Source organism: Manis pentadactyla, chromosome 10 (assembly GCF_030020395.1).
Source record: "Manis pentadactyla isolate mManPen7 chromosome 10, mManPen7.hap1, whole genome shotgun sequence".
NCBI lineage: Eukaryota > Metazoa > Chordata > Mammalia > Pholidota > Manidae > Manis > Manis pentadactyla.
The window spans coordinates 9903389-9921697 of NC_080028.1; the positions used below are offsets into that span (position 1 = coordinate 9903389).

Genomic DNA, 18309 nt, shown 5'->3' on the forward strand with positions numbered 1-18309 from the left:
CCGTGTCTGAGTGTAAACCCAGGATGGCAGACTTGCAATTTACTCCTGCCATGCTTACTCCCCAAGAGCTCCTTCCTCAGCGGAATTCCAACCTGTGCTCAGGGACCAGGAGCCACTCCACCTCAGGGGCAGGGAAAACTCTTCACCGTTGGGCTCTACTGATGGACGGCTGAGAGTTGCAAGTCTTCCTTATACCCAGCTCAGAGTAACTAACTGCTACCATGTACTGGGTGCCCCCTGGCCAAGGGCCTTGTGAGGGCCTTACATCATTCAGGCCTATGAGAGAGGGGGTCCGACTCTTGTCCCGATTTAGAAGAGTGCTGCTACCAGACTCGGAAGCCACCTCTGACTCCGAGGCTCGTGCTCCTAACCACCATCTCTTCCACCTGCCCATGGGTGCAGGCCCTATTCCACTTGTAATCTGCAGCCATGCCCCTTCCGCTGCTCCAGACCTGCACCCCGAGCCCCTTATCCATCTCTTTCATCCATGGGGGTCAGCCCCTCACCTCGTGGTCAGGACCTGGGGGTACGGACACCAGGAACTAGCCCAGTCCCCCAGAGGGGCAAATGCCCATCTGGAAGCTGCATCATGCAGCGTCTCAGGCAACCTTCCCACAACTGCTGGCTCCCGTGACGCGCAGTGGTGACTCCTGACCCCTCCCTGCCTTGTAGACAGTATCTGCTGCCCAGTCAGATCACTCCAAACTGCATATAAGCTATTTTCTGTTGTTTTTTTTCTATTTTGTTGTGCTGTAGATACTGATCTTTAACAGATTTCATATTGATGGATTTGACAATTTCCCCACCTATATTAAATCTTTTAAAATTCTGAATCTAACTTTTTAGCTCTCCTTCTGAGCTTTATGTACCTGCAAACTTGAATAATCTCATCCAAGTCACTAATAAAGAAGATTGAGATCAAGAGGGACCGGCCCTATGTACCCCACTAAATAATCAATTCTATTACCTATACTCTAAGGGAAAAACTGTCCAATCAATCCTGAATTTAGCTAACCACATCACCACAAAATACACACTCCCCCACCATAGCCATACACAAAGACCACCTGATGCTTTGCTAAAATCAAGGTTCACTGTATCTGTAGCATTCCTCCAAACTTCCAGACGTGTAACCACTGAAAAAAACAAATTTGGTTCATCTGGTGATATTCTTAGAAACCCTGTACTAACTCCTGGGTCTCCTCTTTATTATCTAAGTGTTTTCAAATATGCAATAACCTACTATAGAACTTTGTTAGGAGTCAATCAACTAACTCTATGTGCTCATCATTTTCACAACTCGCCCTGTCCCCTACTGAAAAGCAGGGCACTAGTGCATTTCCAGTCTGTTCCCAGCTCCCGCTCTCAGTGGGGCTGTGGACATGGAGCCAGCAGGGCAGAGGGGAAGGGCTACACCAGGAAGACGAAACTGCCACCCCCCGTCTCCTGAGATCCACTCTGGGAATCACTGGGAATACGGGAGATGGGGAGCGGCCCCGACCCCAAGAAGTCTGAAGACCTGGCCTGTGCTCATCCCTGAGACCTCAGGTTCCGGATGTGCTCGGGCCTCAGTGAGGAAGCAGCTCCACGTGTCAAGAGAGAAGGGGCCAGGTGTTTCTGGAGAGGGTTCAAGAGACTATGCCCAGGTGTGGCCAGATGAGTAGCAAGGGACTGACTCCCCAAAAGAACAGAATGGGAAGGGAAGGGGGGGAGGCAAAACACCCTTCTCCATCTTCCCTACACCCTATCCCCTAAGGGTTAACCCCCTATTCCTTCTACCAGTCCTTTCTCTCTTCCCCCGCCCAAACCTCATCTCCCTTTAATCACATCTGATACTGAGCAGCGCAGCAGGAACAAAGAGGCCATTTAGAGAAACAAGGCCCAGAAAGTGACCCCCGCACTCTGGGGCGGCCGCCTGGATGCCAGCACAAAGGCGGCATTTCAGAGCTGAAATTTCAGCACCCAACTTGATTAAAGGATTCCACAGGCTTGGAAGAAGGTGGAAGGGGGTGCAAAGTCCACTGCGCCCTGAATTAACCCTTCTCCATAACATCAAACACCCTCCGGCTTGCGGGGATGCTCATCACTTTCCCGCTACCCAGGGTGTACCCACCCTCCAGGGGCCCTGCCTTTTGCAGAGGTCAGGCAAGCCTGGCTCCTCCTCTTCCTGGAAGGGGAGCTGGCAGCAGAATGGAGGTCAAGGCTGGAATATTCTGGGAGCCAATTTTCCCTCTACTCTATTGGAGGCAGTACACACCCTCTCCCTGTCCCCCAGAGGGACAGAGTAACCAGTGTAACTGGCCTTACTGCAGATTGGGTAAGCAGAGGGAAGAGAACAGGACCCACCAGAACCTAGGGCAGAGGAAGGGGAGCTCCAGTCCTGATTTAATGCCTCATCTTGAACTCAGGAGCCCTGCTTCCCTGCCCACTGTCCTCCCAGCACCCATCCAGTCAAGACCTCAGAGGATCCCAGGCCCCACCTAGAAGAGAAAGGACATCTTCCAGAGGCTGGGAAGGAAGGGTATGGGTGTGGCAGACTGGAGGCAGGCCACAGCCAAGAGGGATGGGCAGTGGCCTAAGGAGTGGGGACCAAGAGGGGAAGGGGTGGGCAGGTGCTTGGTCCTTGCTCCAGCTGCTGACTTGCCCGGCAGGGCTCTGCCTGGGGAGGGCAGATCACTGCATCCCCAAGCTTCCTGCTGGGGCACTGACTCCTGAAAGGGGATCCGAGCCCATGATAAGAAGCTAGAGGCAGGTCCTTAGGAAACAATGGGTGGCTTGATGAGACCTGCTCTGTGATACTCCTGAGAAGGGAGAAGCCCCTGCAGCCAGTCCCCACTGGAAAGGAAATTGGGGGTTTCCGTGGCAACCAGCTCCCTGGGCACAAAGGCTCGTCTGTCTGCTGGGAAGGCAGCTGAGGTGTCTCCCTCAGCCCTCGCTCTGGGGAGCATGGTGATGGAGGGAGGGATGTGGGGGATCCACAGGGAGTAAGGGCCCCTGGTGCCTCTTAAAGAGCTGACAGTCACCGGACCACTGGGATGGGTGCACCCTCCAGGAAGCAGCAGGTGGGCATCACAGATGGCTGGAGGCAGAGAGGGTGGGAAGGCTTAACAGTTTATTATTTACATGTATAAAGAATATGAGAATAGACCCTGGGGATGAGGCCCAGTCAGGAAGATGACTGCAGCTCAGTCAGTGATGATGAGCTCGTCCACCCCCCAGTCTTCATAGCTCCCATCTGGCAGGTAGCGGCGAATGATGATGGGGATCTTTCGGGCCCTGTGGCAGGGGAGAAGTCACAAGTACATGAAGGCTGGTGACTCCAGCTCCACTGCTAAAGGGACAGATTGTGTGCAGAATGCAAGAAAGAGAAGTCTTAGGAGCATCCTCTTGGGAATGCACTCTGTAGAAAGAAATTATAATAAAAAGAAAGTTCCTACCCCTGACCGTGGGACAGCAGTTCTGGGAAGGCTCTGCCCTCTCATGGTTGAGGGGGGAGGGCAAGAATGGAGGGATACTGGCAAGGCCAACTGCAGCAGGAACAGAGAAATTCTGATGGGCAGGGGAGGTTTGTGCTCATCCATGTCCTCCCGCTTTGCCTGCCCCTTCCTCCCCCTCCCTCCTCCCTTGCGGGCTGACTCCTAAACTAAGGATCTATGGGAACAAGAACCACACCTCCCCAGCCAGGGAAGCGGAGGGGAGGGCGTGCTACAGGGAACCCATTGGATGCCCCTCCCAGGGCTCTGGAGCAGTGAACCAGGGTCTGGGCAACTTACTTGAGCTCTTTCATGGCGATGAGCAAGGGATCTGTCTCCCCCTCCAACTCCACCATCACGGGGGCACACATCCTGTAGGTACAGGAACAGGTATTTGGGGAGACTACAACACAAGGAGAAGGGCCCAGCAGGAACCAGCGGACTCACTTCACAAAGAGGACCAGATTGGCATCCCAGTCCTCACCTAGAAAGGTCACCTCACCTAGAAAGGTAGGCAGGCATGTTAGATGGGGAGCAATGGTGCAGGGACACTGCCACAATGAGGGTACGTGAATGGAAGTCAGTAGACTGCATTCAAATTTTGCCCCCAAAGACAATGAATTTCTCTCCGAATCTCAGTATTCTCATTGGAAAATTGAGACAAAAAGCCCTGCCTCACCTACAAAATAATGACGCCAAAACACTACTGGCTAACAAGCAAAGACTCACTAAGTACCATACGCTGTTCTCAGCTCTTCACATAGATTATCTCATTTGAGGCGAGTACTATTGTTAACTTCCATTTGACTGATAAGGAAACCAGCACAGACAGGTCAGTAACATGTCCAAAGTTACACAGCCAGTAAGCAGCAGAGCCATGATTTGAACTCTGCATGCTCCCACCTACTGTGTTATAATACCTCCCATTAATAAACTGAAGATCTGTGAACTTAAGAAAAGTTCTGCCAAAGGGACAAGCATATGCTTTCATCACTTGGCCATATGTCATTTGCCATGCCAAGGACGTTCTCCAGGGCCAATCACAGACTCCAAGCCAGGCCACCACGGCAGAGTATTCCAGCACAAAGGAACAGCACAGGCAAAGGCTCACCTTTTTGATTGTTCCAGTCCACACCCCCCACCCAACCCCAGTCCTACCCAGGGCCCAGCCACCTCATTTTCCTCCCCTAGCAACTAGCAACACCCCTCAGGGTTCCTGCTCTTCCAGCCTCCACACAGGGCCTGTGGTCAGGTACTCTCCTGCGTACAGCCCTTCCACATACCCCACAGCTCCAGGCAGAACTCAGTCTGGCCCCTGCTCACCTTTCTAGCACCTTCTCACGCTACCTACCTTTATTTATCCCACATTTCCACCATACCAAGTCCTACAGCTCCCAGGTCATACTGTTATGTCCCTTCTGCATCCTCTTATAAACTCGTCGTCTCTGTACAAGCCTGCAAGAGACCTCAAAGGTCTCTACTCTGGAAATCACCTGTTGATCCTCAGTGCCCTGACTCCATTTACATATTCTAAATCTCACAGTATTGTGACTACTTGTTTGAGAACCTCCACATTAGACCACAACCACATGGCCCAGCATGATGCCTGGCCCACAGCAGGAGCTCTAAAGACAAACAGGGGGAACGCCAATTCTAGGCCCACCGCCTCTAGGAAGCCACTTTTAAGGATTCCAGCTCAAGTTTACACTAATGGATCCAAACCTGATAATCATCAGAATTACTGGAAAGCATGCAAAAAATATAGGTTCCCAGGTTCTGCCTCAGACCCTCTGAGTAGAATCTCCAGTGGAAGAGCCTGAGAATCTACATTTGCAGAGTTCCCCCGGTGATAATCAGCCAGTCTGACAGCCACCAGTTTACACAATATCACCTACTAATTTTATTAACTATTTTGATTCACATTACTCACAAAAGCCTGGACAGTTCCCAAGGGCAGAGACCAAGAGTTTAACTTTCCCTATATCCTCTCTCAATAAACATAAAGCTTTAAAAAATGCAGCAAAATGCTTTTCATGATGTGCATATGCCTTATTTCTCTCAGGATATAAATAATTCAAGAGTACTTATTTATCCAACCTAATATGTGCATGTAATGTGCAAAGCATGGCAGTGCGTCCTTAGTTCATTTATCTCCCACCAAAGACTCCACAAAGGAACTCGGCAATGATCCTTAGGAAGCAGCTATAGTAAACATCAGCCTCCAGGTGGTGCCAATGAATTGGAGTGAGACTATCCAAAATCTATCCAAGAAATGTTTCTTCGGCACCTATTAAGTGCAAGGTGGTACACCTTGTGCTGGGGATGAGATTCAGCCCTGGCTGTCTAAGTGGTTACAGGAGGCGGGGAACTGCAGATAGCATCCTAGCGTTTAATCAGAAGGAGCACTATAGACCCAACTGTGTCGAGCCAAGCCTCTCTTCCACAGAGGAGCAGGATGCTGGGACTTGGAAGTGTTCTGAATGTTTAGTTCCAAATTTTTAAGTGTTCCACACTGCCTACCAAATGCATGCCAGTCTTCTGAACTTGTCATTCAAGGCACTAGTGACATCTTTTTCAGTCTTGTACCCCAAGCTCTTCCATGCCTCACCAATATCTACATTTGCTTGCCCTTCCTTGTGCTATTTCTGACCCCCGGGATACCCTCCCTTCCCACTTGAATTCCAATTCCTTCATGGAGTTTTTCCCAGTCACCCCTATAAATACTCCCTTCTCTTCTTTCTTGTATACTTTGTAAAGCACCACTTAACATTTGCCTTGGATTCTGGATATTTGTGAATAGGTCCCTGTCCCCCACCACCTGTAAACACCTGTAGGACCGGAGGATCATGGCTGTGACCATCTTTACATACCCAGAAGGTACAAATACAGTATCTTACTCAACAGAGAAAGACTTTTAACTTGCATACAGTCTGTATGTTTGAAAAATAACTTATGAATTAGTTTTTTTGCTGGATCGTTTTTAGCATAGACAAGCACTGCCCACTAAAATGCTGTGCAACTAAAGAACTGCCCTCTGTCTGCACTATCCATTTCTAGAGTCACTGGCCACATGTGGCTTATTGAGCACTTGAAACATGGTTAAAGAGATGGAAAACCAAACATTTAATTTACTTAATTTAAATGGTCACATGTAGCTAGTAGCTACCATAGCTGATGGTGCAGACCTAGAGGATCCTGACTCCAGAGATAGCAAAATTATAATGCTGAGTACAGCTCCGATTTCACTCAGACCAGAAAGGAGTGCAACCAGGCCGGTAAGAGGTCTACTGCTATGGAATAGAGTAAGTGAGGAACAATGTTGCCCCTCCTCCCCCTAAAACCCTGTTCAAGGTGGACACGATGGTCATCTTTACCCCATAGGACTGGAGGAGATCAAGTATAATGCCATTTGAAAACGAGGTGTTTTCACTGTTCCTCCAGCATGCATGACTCCACAAACCTGGCCTCAGCTTTTCTTTCTGGCCTATTTTCCACTATTTCCTACTTGAAACACCCCTTCTCTGGATATCCACCACTTCCCACACCAGCTTGTAAGAAGTCTGGGGTCAGGGCTCATTTCCTCAGGCTCATTTCCCTGGGGAGGAGGTTCTGTTAGAGCAGCAATAACACATCTGTCCTCTTTCTATTCCCTCAATCAATCATCCCTAGGGGGGAATAATTTATCTGATAGGCTAGGGAGAAGCAGGCATCTGTGGCCCAGCCTCTTCGAGAGCCCCTGCTTTCCCAAAGCACCTGTCTGCAGAGAGGGTGCCTTGAGACCCATGGCCACAGCCTCAGTGGGGGTGCTTGCCCCTGTAGCCTCTGGAAGCCGCAAGGTCTGAGGCTGACAGGGTGGATATTCAGTTATTGGACGTTTTGATCTCCACCTGTCCACGCTATCTTTGGAATCTGGTTGTTCTTCAACTGGCTCCAAACGTGGGACAGAAAGGAAAGGTTGCTAATATTCAAGTCCCCAGAATCCCACCACTGCTCTGTGCTCTCACATCTCCAGCACGGCCCCTCTATGAAGGGCCTTCCCCACTGGGGAGGCCAGTTTACCTTAAGTCAAGAACTACTTTAAGCCCGACAGATGCCGCCACAGCACCCCCTGGCTAACCAGCCCACCATAGTCTAGGGCTTTCTGAATTCACTTTTTTTTTTTGTTTCACTAACCTGACAGGCAATCAAGTTCTGCACTTTTATTGTTTTTCTACTGTACTGTTTGCTATTTGGCTCCCGGCTCCTCAGAGGCTCATGTCCTATTTCTCCTATTAGAACACGAACACCCTGAGGGCAAGGGCCTAGCACAGTGCCTGACACATGGACAGAACCACCCGTTTAGCATGTAAGAGCAGAGAGGGTTTGTTTTCAGGTGCCAGGCTGGGCCCCATCAATAGCTTGGAGGCTCACTGTGGTCTGAGTGATGGGTAAGACTGTGAAGGAAAAACACTCACGCAATCTGGAGAGCTCTGGTGCCCAGCACACGGGCTCGCTCATATTTGGTCATGTATGGTGTGGTGATTCGCTTCTGGTTGGCCTGCGGTCGCTCTCCAGAGGGGAGGATCTCAACATTCTCCTGGCCCTCCTGGACACCAAGACAGAAAAGAGGGAAAGTCTCAGGTGCATTTTTGGGGGGAGGGGAGAAGGAAGATGACCATGAGTATACTAGCACTACCTTAACTGCATGCCAGCACCCCTGTGACCATCCTAACACCTCATGGGATCCCACAATAACCTTAGGAGATGAGGATTACAGTGCCCATTTTAGAGGCTTGGAGAGTTGGCTAACTTGGCCAAAGCCTCCGATCTAGAAAAAGAGAAGAACCATGACTGGGCTTCCACAGCCAGCTGCCTCATCCAGAAGGAAGCAGCAGTGGGCCTGGAGATGAGGCAGTCCCACAACACTGGCCCTACACAAATTAGTCCTTGAGATCACCCTAAGCAAGATGCGAGAAACAAGCACCCCACTGTTCAGATAGGGTAACTGAGTCAATGGGTCAAGAGGCTAAAAAGTCAAAGTGAAGGCAGGAATATACACATTCACATATATTCATATATTTAACAATTACGTATTAAACATCTGTCATATGCCAAACATCATAGTAAGTGCTGAGATAGGAAGCTAAGAGTGTCTGCTCTTTAAGAATTCACATTTTGGGAGTGGACAAGAGTGAAAAAAAAGAGTAGGTGCTATGAAGGTATGCAAGTGTGTGACAAAGTTAACAGTAAGGTGTGAGGACACCTAATTCAAACACTGGGGCTTAGAAAGGCTGTCCAAAGCTGAGGCAGGAGCTACTCTAGAGGGACGGGTAGGAGCTGCCCAGCCAATGAGGGAGTGAGGTGCCCTCTAGGCAGGTTGAGGTGCATGTGCAAAGGCACAGGGGTGGGAGAGAATGTACTAGGTTTGGACAACTCATTGTGAAGTATGATTAGAGCAAAAGGTGCATATAGGGCTTTAGGCAGAGGAATAGTCTGTAATACATAACAAATTAAGTTAACAAATATTTACGGAGTGTTTACTGTCAGACAGCACTCTGCACTTGAGACAGAGGAGTAAAACAGACACTTCCCCTATAGAGCTTACATTACACTGAGAAGAGATAAACAACAAACAGTATTAGTAAGTAAAACATCTAGTATAAAAACAGAGAAGGAAAATAAATGAATAAATAAAAATAAAGATAAAAACAGAGAAAAAAGACAGGGAGTCCCAGGATATTAGTACTGGAAGGGAGGGTGCTACAATTAAATAGGATGGTCACAGAAGGCCTCACTGAAGTGACACTTGGACAAAGACCTGAAGGAGGTGAGGGGTAGGTCATCTGCATATTTAAGAGAAAAGCAGTCCTGGAAGAGGGATCAGCATGATCAAAGGGCTAGGCAAGAGTCTGCCTGGCATAACAGGGACAGCAGGAAGAGGTAAGGCCACAGAGGAAGCAGGTGGCCAGATCATGAAGGACCTCGTACATCTTTTTGCAGTTCCTCTGTGTGATATGGGAAGCCACCAGATCAGGGTTCTGAGCAGAGAAGAGACACAATTTGTTAAAATTTAAGTCTCTCTACAAATGTTCTACGGAGAATATTCTTTGAGGGGTGGACGGCTGGTGGGGGGCAGGGATGAGACCACTTAGGAAGACGAGCAGTAATCAACCATGTGGGCAGGTAAGAAACGACTCTGGCAGCAGAATGGCAAACAGAGCAGACTGGAGCAAGAATGAAGGCAGGAAAACCAGTAACCCAAGTTCTGCAGTATGGGATCTAAACCAGGCTGAGGCCCTAAGGAAGGGGGAACAGAATCGAGGTGACCCACATGGAAGAGGCAGAACCAGGAGGCCGGGATGGTGGGGGACCAGAAGCATGGAGAAGGCTTCTGACTTAGTGACTGGTGCCTGAGGGCCACGCTGAGAGAGGAAATCAAAAAAAGAGGGCTTCAGCTTCCTAACCTAAAAAAACTGAGAGGTCACTCTCTTTCCAGGAGATATGAAGCACTTCTTCCTCTATCAGTCACACAGGACAGAAAGCCCTACTTATTCACTAAGTTAGTAACTCATCCGCCTAGTTGCTTAAGCCAGCAAGCTGGGAGTCATCTTTGTCATCTCCCACTGCCTCACCTCAGCCCTGTAACCAATCCACCAAAGTCTCTTTCATCTGATTCCTCATCACCTACAGTGCCAGCACCCAAGCCCAAGCTCCAGGGCTCTCCCCTGGATGGAGGCGTGGGAGCTTCCTAACTGGTCTCTCTCCTTTGCTCTGGCTCCTCCCCAGTATGCTCTCACTGAGGCCAGAATACTCTTTCTAAAGTGTAAACTGGATCATGCCACTCCCTGGCTCATCACTGGTCAATGGTTTCTGGTCACCTTCAGGCTACAAAATCCTATCTCATCTGGGCCCTTACCTGTCCCCCTTGCTCCTTACATAGCCCCAGCCCACAGAGCGCCTAGCAAATAATAAACATTCAACAGATGTTTGCTGAATGAATGAAGGCTCTATTTCACCCATCAGTGAACAGAACGCCCCAGAAGCCATGGGATGTGGACCAAATAGACAAAAGCCTTCAGGCCCACCCTGTAGGACTTTTTCACTATCCAGGACTGGAACACTGCTCCCTCTAACTGGGGATGCCTGGCAGGGCCCTGACCAAACAGGAGGTAGACGCATTCAGGCAATTATCATCAGCAGGCAGCTTGGGCTGCAGAAGGGAGCCCACAGCTAAATACTGACCTCCTCGGCATTCTCCAAGTCACCTAGTCCTTCATCCTCCTCCACATCATCAAAGTCGTCACCATCAAAACTGTACAAGACGAAGAGGCCAATTAGTTAGAGCATCACTTAACAGAATCAAAGAGGGCAGAGATCTGTCTCATCTGAAACGCCATAGGAGGTGTTCAATAAATATCTCCTTAATGAGTGAATTAAACTCATTCCATTTTACTCCTTCAGCCTTATCCCATCAGCCGCCAAATTTTGCTAGGACTCGTCACTGTTTCCCTCTCTACCGGCTCATTCCCATCAGCATACAAACGTGTAGTTATGTCCTCATCTTAGAAAACAAAACTTACTTCTCTTTTACCTCCTTATTTCTAAACTCCTCTTGGAGCAAAATTCATGAAAAAGTTGTCCCTCTTCACTGTCTCCAATTTGTCATAATCTCCTCCAACAACTTTCACTCCCACAGCTCCATCAAAACGACTCTTTTCAAGTTCATTAACGATTGCCACATTGTTAAATCCAATGGACAATACTTCTCACTCAGCTTTATCTATCAGTTGGCACACTAGACCGCTCCCTCCCGCTCAGTACACTCTCCTCACTTGAATGCAAGGACACCTCACTCTCTGGGTGTTCCCCACCTCACTGGCTGCTCCTTCTCGGCTTCCTATGCTGGTTGCTCCTCTCTTCCACCAAGCATTCAGTGTTGGAATGCTCTAACACCAGTCATCTCCTCTTTTCTACAGACACTCTCCTGATGATCTCACCTGTTTCTAGTTTTGACTAATATATTTATGCTGATGACTCCACTATTTTTATCTTCAGAACAGACCTCTCCTCCAACACCACACATCAGGGAATCTTTTTGGCTCTAGCTTCAAAATAAACCAGAATTCAAAACCACTTCTCATGTGGCTGTCACCATCCTCAGCCTACAGGTCAGGAAAGTGAAACTCAGAGAGGTTAGGTGGCCTGCCCTAGAAAACTCTGGACCTGGGATTCAAACTCCAACAACCTGGCTCTGGAACCCTTATATACCGTACATATGGGTTCACATCCCCAATGCATGGGACAGAGCGGACCCTGGGTGACTAAAGAATAAAATGAGTGAAGAGAAGAATGAATTACAACAAAGGCTAGGAAGCAGCACAGCGTTGATTTTACTATGAGGATAAGTGAAAAGCGAATGACAAAATGGTGTGGATTGTGTGTATGTATCAGGGACTGACTGGGAAGGAGCAAGAGGGAACTTTCTGGAGTGACCATAATGTTCTGCATCTTGATAAAGGTTTGGGTTACGCAGGTGGATGCAGTTGTCAAAACTCAATGTACATTTGAGATTTGTAAGCTCATACATTGCATGTAAATAACAAAAGAAAAAATGCAAACAAATATTGGACTCTAATTAATGATATACTGATGTACTTTAGGGTGAGTTAAAGAATGTCTGCATTTGAAATGTGTCAGAACACAACAGGATGGATTGATGGATGGAGAGAGAAATGGCTATATGGATAGATATATGGTAAGCTAGGAGAATAAAATGTTAATGGCCAAATCCAGGTGGTACATATACAGATGTTCACTGTAATATTTTTTTCAACATTGCTTATTAAATAAAGTGTTAAGGTGAAAAAAAAGAAACCACTTCTCACCATCCCTACTACTACCACTCCCATCCAAGCCATTACCTTCTCTCACCTAGATCACTGCAGCCCTTCCTGACCTTTATCACCTCGGAGTCTCGCCAGACCCTCCTCTGGGCTTCTTCTACTAGGTAATTTCACACGACCCCGTATCATCTGTTTATGGGCCCGTCCCCTCTTCTAGAAAGGGAGCCACGTGGAGAGCAGGAACTAAATCTAATTCAGCTCAATATTCCCATTACAAGACACAGAGCCCGACTCGGTAGTTCACCGAAGACCTTTCTCACCGAATCTCTCCGGACTCTCGAGCCTGGTCTTCCTGTGCCAAGCCTCCGGCCCGGGCTATGCTCCTGGTTCCCCGCCCTTCCCTTCTCCTCCTCCGCGGGCACCGAGTTCCCCTCGGACACTGCCTCTTGACGCCTGGCTCCTCAGCCTCCCTGAACCCAGGGTTCCGCTTCACGCGCCCCTTCCGAGGCCCCGTTAGGGCCGCTCCGTCCCCGCACTCACTTGTCTTCGTTGTCTGACATGACGCCCACGCCGCGGAGACCCTGCGCAGCTCCGCAGAGCCGCGAGGAGATGCCGGAGGCGATACACTACACCTCGCGCGGCGCCACGCATCCTATGCGCCTGCGCTGTGACCCAGAGGAAAGCACTTCCGGGAGGCAGGCCCGTACTGTAGCTGTGCGCACGCGTCAAGAGGCTTGTGCTCGTTACCATGGTAGCCAGCGCGGCATGCTGAGGTCTGGTCCCCGAGATCTCTTTAAAGTACAGTATTCTGCGGGGCCTTGGCGTGGAGCTGCTGCAGAGCCGTGGTTACAATCTCCGGAGCCCAGCAGCCGCTCTCTGTAGGGAGGGGAGCACGCAGCCGGGGTCTTACTTTAGGGTGAAGTTTCAATTTGGGCCAACGGGCACTGTCGTGACCACGGCTATCCTAGTGCCCCCTTTCTCCAAAGGAGGATTTCCTGCCGCAGGCAACCGGGTAAGGATGAGGTCTCCGTTCGCCTGCGTTTCTGTTCAGGGTAGGAAGATCGGCACTGTCACAACTGACGGGCGACACCACGATTCTCCTGCGGCCCCACTCCGCTCCCAGACTTTGGATGGTGTTGGGGAGGTACGAGAGCAGAGATTGGACCTGGGACACAGAGAGTGTGTCATTCGTTCTACTCTCCTCAGGGTCCGTCCATGGCTTCCCAGGAGAGGGTGAAAGCAGTGGCCAAAGGAACGGGGTTCTGGCGCTGCCGAAAGCCAGCCGCTTACACCCCAGGGACTTGCGAGCTGCTCAAAGGTCGGTGCGTTCAAAGGGCAGGAGAAGAACGGTGGTAACAGTTACCTTCTGTAACTAGGTTCTCCCTTACAGGACCTGTGACTTAGCAATTGCTATTTTCATTTTACAGGAAAAAAAGCGTGGGATTCAGAAAGGTTCGGGGGTCCTACACCTTGCAAGAGGTCAAAAGTCAAAGAACTAAGAATTTTAAAGTAGTGAACTCGTGTTCATCCCATAGATCACGCTTTCAGTTTCCCCAGGGAAACCTTATCTTCCCCCATACCCACCATCACCACAGTGGAACTGTTACGTGCCTTCACACTACCAAATACCTTTTCCTTCAATGGGCTTAGTGCAACCTGAGTCAGATATTTAGTTGTCTCCCATTGGATTGATATCTATCTACCCCTGTACATCGTGAACTCCATCAGGGCAGGGATTGTGCCTGTTTTGTCTCACAACTATAGCACCAGCCCTTGGCACATGCTTAATGAAATATTTGCTCATTTATTCATTCACTCAATTAACAACAAAAAGTTTTAACTGACTTAATGTGCTTTGGACATTGTTCTAAGTCTGGGGGTACAGCAGTAGAAAAAAGAAAAACAGCAAAACTTCTTGCTCTCATGGAGCTAATATTCTAGTAGGAGGGTAAAAGTACTAAGTACGTGAAATATATAGACTTTAGATGGGGATCAGTCCTATAGAAAAAAAATGAAGCAGGAAAGGCAGAGGAGTGCTCAGGCGCAGAATGGGGTTAGGGTTAGGACATGATACGACTTCACATTCGAGTAGCATGAGAGGAAAGTATCACAGAAGTGCTTTATCTTGCAGTGATGATGAAGGAATCCAAACTGACTAACTTCCAACAGCGCCACATCATGGACTCCATGAAAAGTAAGAGGCAGTGCTTGGAGCTCTCCCAGGCGGAGGAATTCTGGAAGACGTTTTTAATGCTCCTCCATATCAAGGGGCTGGGAACCTCACTTAAAAAGACCAAAAAACTGAATAGTATTTCTGACCCTTGCTCCTGGGGAATTGTTTCTTCCCCCGACAGTAGTCCTGGCACAACATATGAGTACACAACCCTGCACTTGCCCTCCCTGACTTCTGACCTCTACTTTCACTGTCCCCCCTTCCTCACTTCATTCCTGGCACCCTGGCCTCCTGGCTGTTCATCAGACACTCAGGCACATTGCCACCTCCAGGCCTTTTTGCGCTAGCTCTTCCTCCTGCCTGGAATGGTCTTCCCTCAAATATCTGCATAGCTGGCCTCAGCACTTTTCAGTCTTCTCTCAAATGTTACTCTCTTCATAAGCCTCCCCTGGCTACCCTATTTAAACTCTGAATCCTGCTCTGTCATACTGTGCTCCATCCCTACACTGTCGCTATCTAACATAGTCTCTATTTTACTTATTTTGTCATCACCCACACCCTCCAACCCCAAATGTAAGTGCCAGGAAGGCAGAGCTTTGTCCTATTTACCACTTTACCCCCAGTGTCCTGGGCCTGGCACAGAGTAGATGCTCAATACATATTTGCTGGGTGGGTGATACAAGGCTGGAAAAGTAGAAGAGGTAGACAGCGGCCAGATCAAAATGGTGGGGCTCCTCCGAGCTGAGCTTTAGGGCAATTGAGAGGAGGGGACAGTCAACCAGATAACACAGTTGGCTGGCCTGTGGTCATAGCCACAGATCTGGGCCAAAGCAGTTGAGATGGAGAGTAGCAGGGATTGGTGTGCCCTCCCTGCCTGTGGACCAAGCAGGTTTTAGGAATCCATCTGTAGAAAATAAAAACACCTAAAGAGGCTTGATGCACAAGGATGTTTATTGCAGCATTGTTTGTAGTAAAAAAATTCTTTTTTAAAGTAAACAGCCCAAATTTCTGAAATGAGACTAGTTGAATAATGTATTCATTCTAAGAACTAGTATGCAGCTATAAAAAAATAAGTTATATATAAATGGAGTGATCTGGAAAGATGTCCATGATAAATTGTTAAGTGAAGTCTATTACTGAATATAATACAGTGTGACCGTGTTTGAAAAACAAATCTTATATATGCACATATATTTTTTAACATGTTTGCATAGGATCAAAAATTATGGAACTAGACCACCAAATTATTACCATTGCTTGGAATGGGGGTGGGGATTGAAGGGGAGAAGGGAAGACTCTTCTGTACTGTTTGACTTGTAAAAGGCAGGTATAACTTTTATAAATTAAAAAAAAAAGGCCAGGTGGGTCCCACTACCTCTAAACCTTCCTTCCCCAGGAGGAGACACTCTGCCCTTACAGTGCAGCCCAACATCCAGCCAGAGGGTCTTGCCTTCCAAGCAGACGGCCCCGGCCATCAGCTTGCCTCCCATCCTGGCAGCCCGGTCCCACCTCCGGCCTGCCAGCACATGCCAAGCCAACGGAGCCTACAGCCGGGAGCCATTCGAGCCGCAAGCCACCAGTAAGTGACAGGGCTTTAACTAAGGTGCCTCTTCTACCTCCCTCCATGAGTGGGCAGGCGGGTGGGGACAGGCAGCCCGCAGAGCAAGTGAGCAGACATCTAGTCAAACTCTGATGCCGCTTACTAATGCACTTGGGCCTTGGCACACGTTAGCTTGGAGGTGTTCAGGACACAGGGGAAACCAGTCAGATCCTTTTAAAAATTTTTTCGCACTCTAACAATTAACTGGATTCTGCCAATTCCTGATGAAAGTTTGCTGTCAGGTCTCATGGCCACTGCTCCCTTAAGCTAACATGGTCCCTTGAATCCAGAGCTCTCTGCACTCCAGACTACTTCATAGAGCCATTTGTCTCCCTTCCTACGTGGCCTCTGACATAACTCTTGGCCCAGACCTTCCTATAGCTCCACACAGGCTCTGCACACAGGCTGCCACTGTAGCAACCACTAAGTTTCCTTAGCCTTGCTAAGCAGTGTGTGCGTTTTGACAAAGCTCTCTTCCTGGTTCTTTCAACCCCTCCCCTTCCTGCCTATCTTGACGTGACAAGCTCTGGAGCACCCAGAGTAGAAGGTGCTGGGTCTCAGAAGGCCTGTCTGGCTTATTATCCAGGCACCCTGGAGCAAGCATGACCAATTGGGAATTCAGACTGTGAATGGGGGTGCCCTTCACACCTTAATCAGGCTATTTCTGGGCCCTACAGGAGACATGGAGAAAGAAAAACGAAGACTCCAAAATATCTTTGCCACTGGGAAGGACCCAGACAAATGGAAAAGAAAGCCGCCTCCTGTGTATCAGGAAGACCCAGCCCCTGAGCCGGACCGGTTTGAAGAACGTAAACCACTGATCAGCCAACCATGCTGGGGAGGGGAGTGTGTGTGGAGGGGGCCCGGAATTGGTGTGTGTGTGGGGGGGTGATCCCTGAGTGAGAAACACTCTCTGACCACAGAACTGCTTCCGGTCCCCGAGAGAGGCAGCCCACCAGCCCTGCTGCCCCTCCCAGGAGCCTGATAGCACCCACTGCCCTGCACACTGACGGCCCTCCTCCCCTGTCCAGTGATAAAGGAAATCCAGGAGAGGAAAGAGTTCCTGACTGACATGGAGGCCCTAGGACAGGGCAGACAATACCGAGGAATCATCCTTGCTGAAATCTCCCAGGTAGGGGAAGCACAGGGAAGACGGAGGGGATGGGTCCCCTGGGAGAGTGAGTAGAAAGGGTCAGCTGTGGTTGAAGTTTCAGGAGTCCAGCTCTGGCCTCACATCGGTGGTGGCCCAAGTTCATACCCTGATACCCAGCTTTCCCTGATGCCCTTTGCAGAAACTACGGGAAATGGAAGACATTGACCACAAGAGGAGTGAGGAGCTTAGGAAGGCTCTTGCCACCGCTTAATCTCTCTCCAGGGACAAGGACAGGATAGCCCCACCTGGCCACTGAAGCCCACCCCTTTGCCAAGCAGGGTCATCCCCAGGTCAGCCCACCCATCCTGGCCTTCAGCCACATCAAATGATCACACGGCACTGCCCTAGCCTAGGGCACCCTGGGCATATTACAGCACCCTAGAAAATGGACTGCATCTCAAGACTGCCCAGGGACCCAGGTCAGCTGAGCCTCTGAGACTCACAGTCACCGATCGTCACTTACACACACACACACACACACACACACACACACACACACACAACTTTATAATCTTCCTGGGGAAAGAGCCCCATGCACAGGGAAAGCAAGGTGCAAGTCCTGGGCAAGTGTCTGAGGGCATCTAGCAGGAACCTCCACACCCACCTCCACCCCGTGTGCACTGCACATTTATTTTTCTGAACTTCAGAATGAATATGATTCCTTTCTCCCTCCCTGTCTTAAGGCCTACTTATTTGACTTCTTACAGCCTTGGGCAAATATTTAACCACTATGATTAATTGGCCAGTAAGACACATTTAATGTAATCATTACATACACTGTTTTGTTTTTAGAGGGATAAGGCTTATTTGTTCAAAGAGTTAGAATTTTTCAAGCACAGATGGTTTCTAGCTGTTTGCATATTCAAGTGGATATAGGAACCAACACTTCTGAGTACCCCTTGGCCAGGCCCTGAATTTCACTCTCTGTTAATTCTCTCAGTAAAGCCCTGTGATGGTTCCTTACCCCTGCATAAACTAAGGCTCACTAAGACACCATAACCAAGGTCATTCAACTGGTAAGACTACTCAGGATTAAAAGTTAGCTTTCAGTCTCTCCACTGAACCCACAACCCACAGAAAGAAACACA

At 49.1% G+C, this 18309-nt stretch overlaps 2 protein-coding genes across 5 annotated transcripts; one reads left to right on the top strand and one right to left on the bottom strand.

Moving 5' to 3' along the window:
* Nucleotides 1-3098: 3098 nt before the first annotated feature.
* Nucleotides 3099-12979, bottom strand: POLR2F (RNA polymerase II, I and III subunit F). Of its 3 annotated transcripts, none has more exons than XM_057486381.1 (5): nucleotides 12836-12979; nucleotides 10695-10764; nucleotides 7928-8058; nucleotides 3774-3845; nucleotides 3099-3400 (listed from the first exon to the last, which is right to left on the bottom strand). In XM_057486381.1, the coding sequence occupies exons 1-5, from the start codon at nucleotides 12853-12855 to the stop codon at nucleotides 3223-3225; spliced, it is 471 nt and encodes a 156-aa protein (XP_057342364.1). In that variant the 5' UTR covers nucleotides 12856-12979; the 3' UTR covers nucleotides 3099-3222. The 3 variants fall into 3 exon arrangements, with proteins under 3 accessions (XP_057342364.1, XP_036746917.1, XP_057342365.1); XM_036891022.2 differs by having other exon boundaries at nucleotides 3099-3276; nucleotides 12836-12972; XM_057486382.1 differs by lacking the exon at nucleotides 3099-3400 and adding an exon at nucleotides 3464-3527 and having other exon boundaries at nucleotides 12836-12976.
* A 59-nt stretch (nucleotides 12980-13038) lies between these two features.
* Nucleotides 13039-17497, top strand: C10H22orf23 (chromosome 10 C22orf23 homolog). Of its 2 annotated transcripts, XM_036891018.2 has the most exons (7): nucleotides 13039-13307; nucleotides 13502-13613; nucleotides 14427-14489; nucleotides 15865-16047; nucleotides 16746-16877; nucleotides 17100-17200; nucleotides 17361-17497. In XM_036891018.2, exons 2-7 carry the CDS (start codon nucleotides 13511-13513, stop codon nucleotides 17430-17432), a joined length of 654 nt encoding a protein of 217 aa, XP_036746913.2. In that variant the 5' UTR covers nucleotides 13039-13307; nucleotides 13502-13510; the 3' UTR covers nucleotides 17433-17497. The 2 variants fall into 2 exon arrangements, with proteins under 2 accessions (XP_036746913.2, XP_036746915.2); XM_036891020.2 differs by having other exon boundaries at nucleotides 13076-13617.
* Nucleotides 17498-18309: the final 812 nt, after the last annotated feature.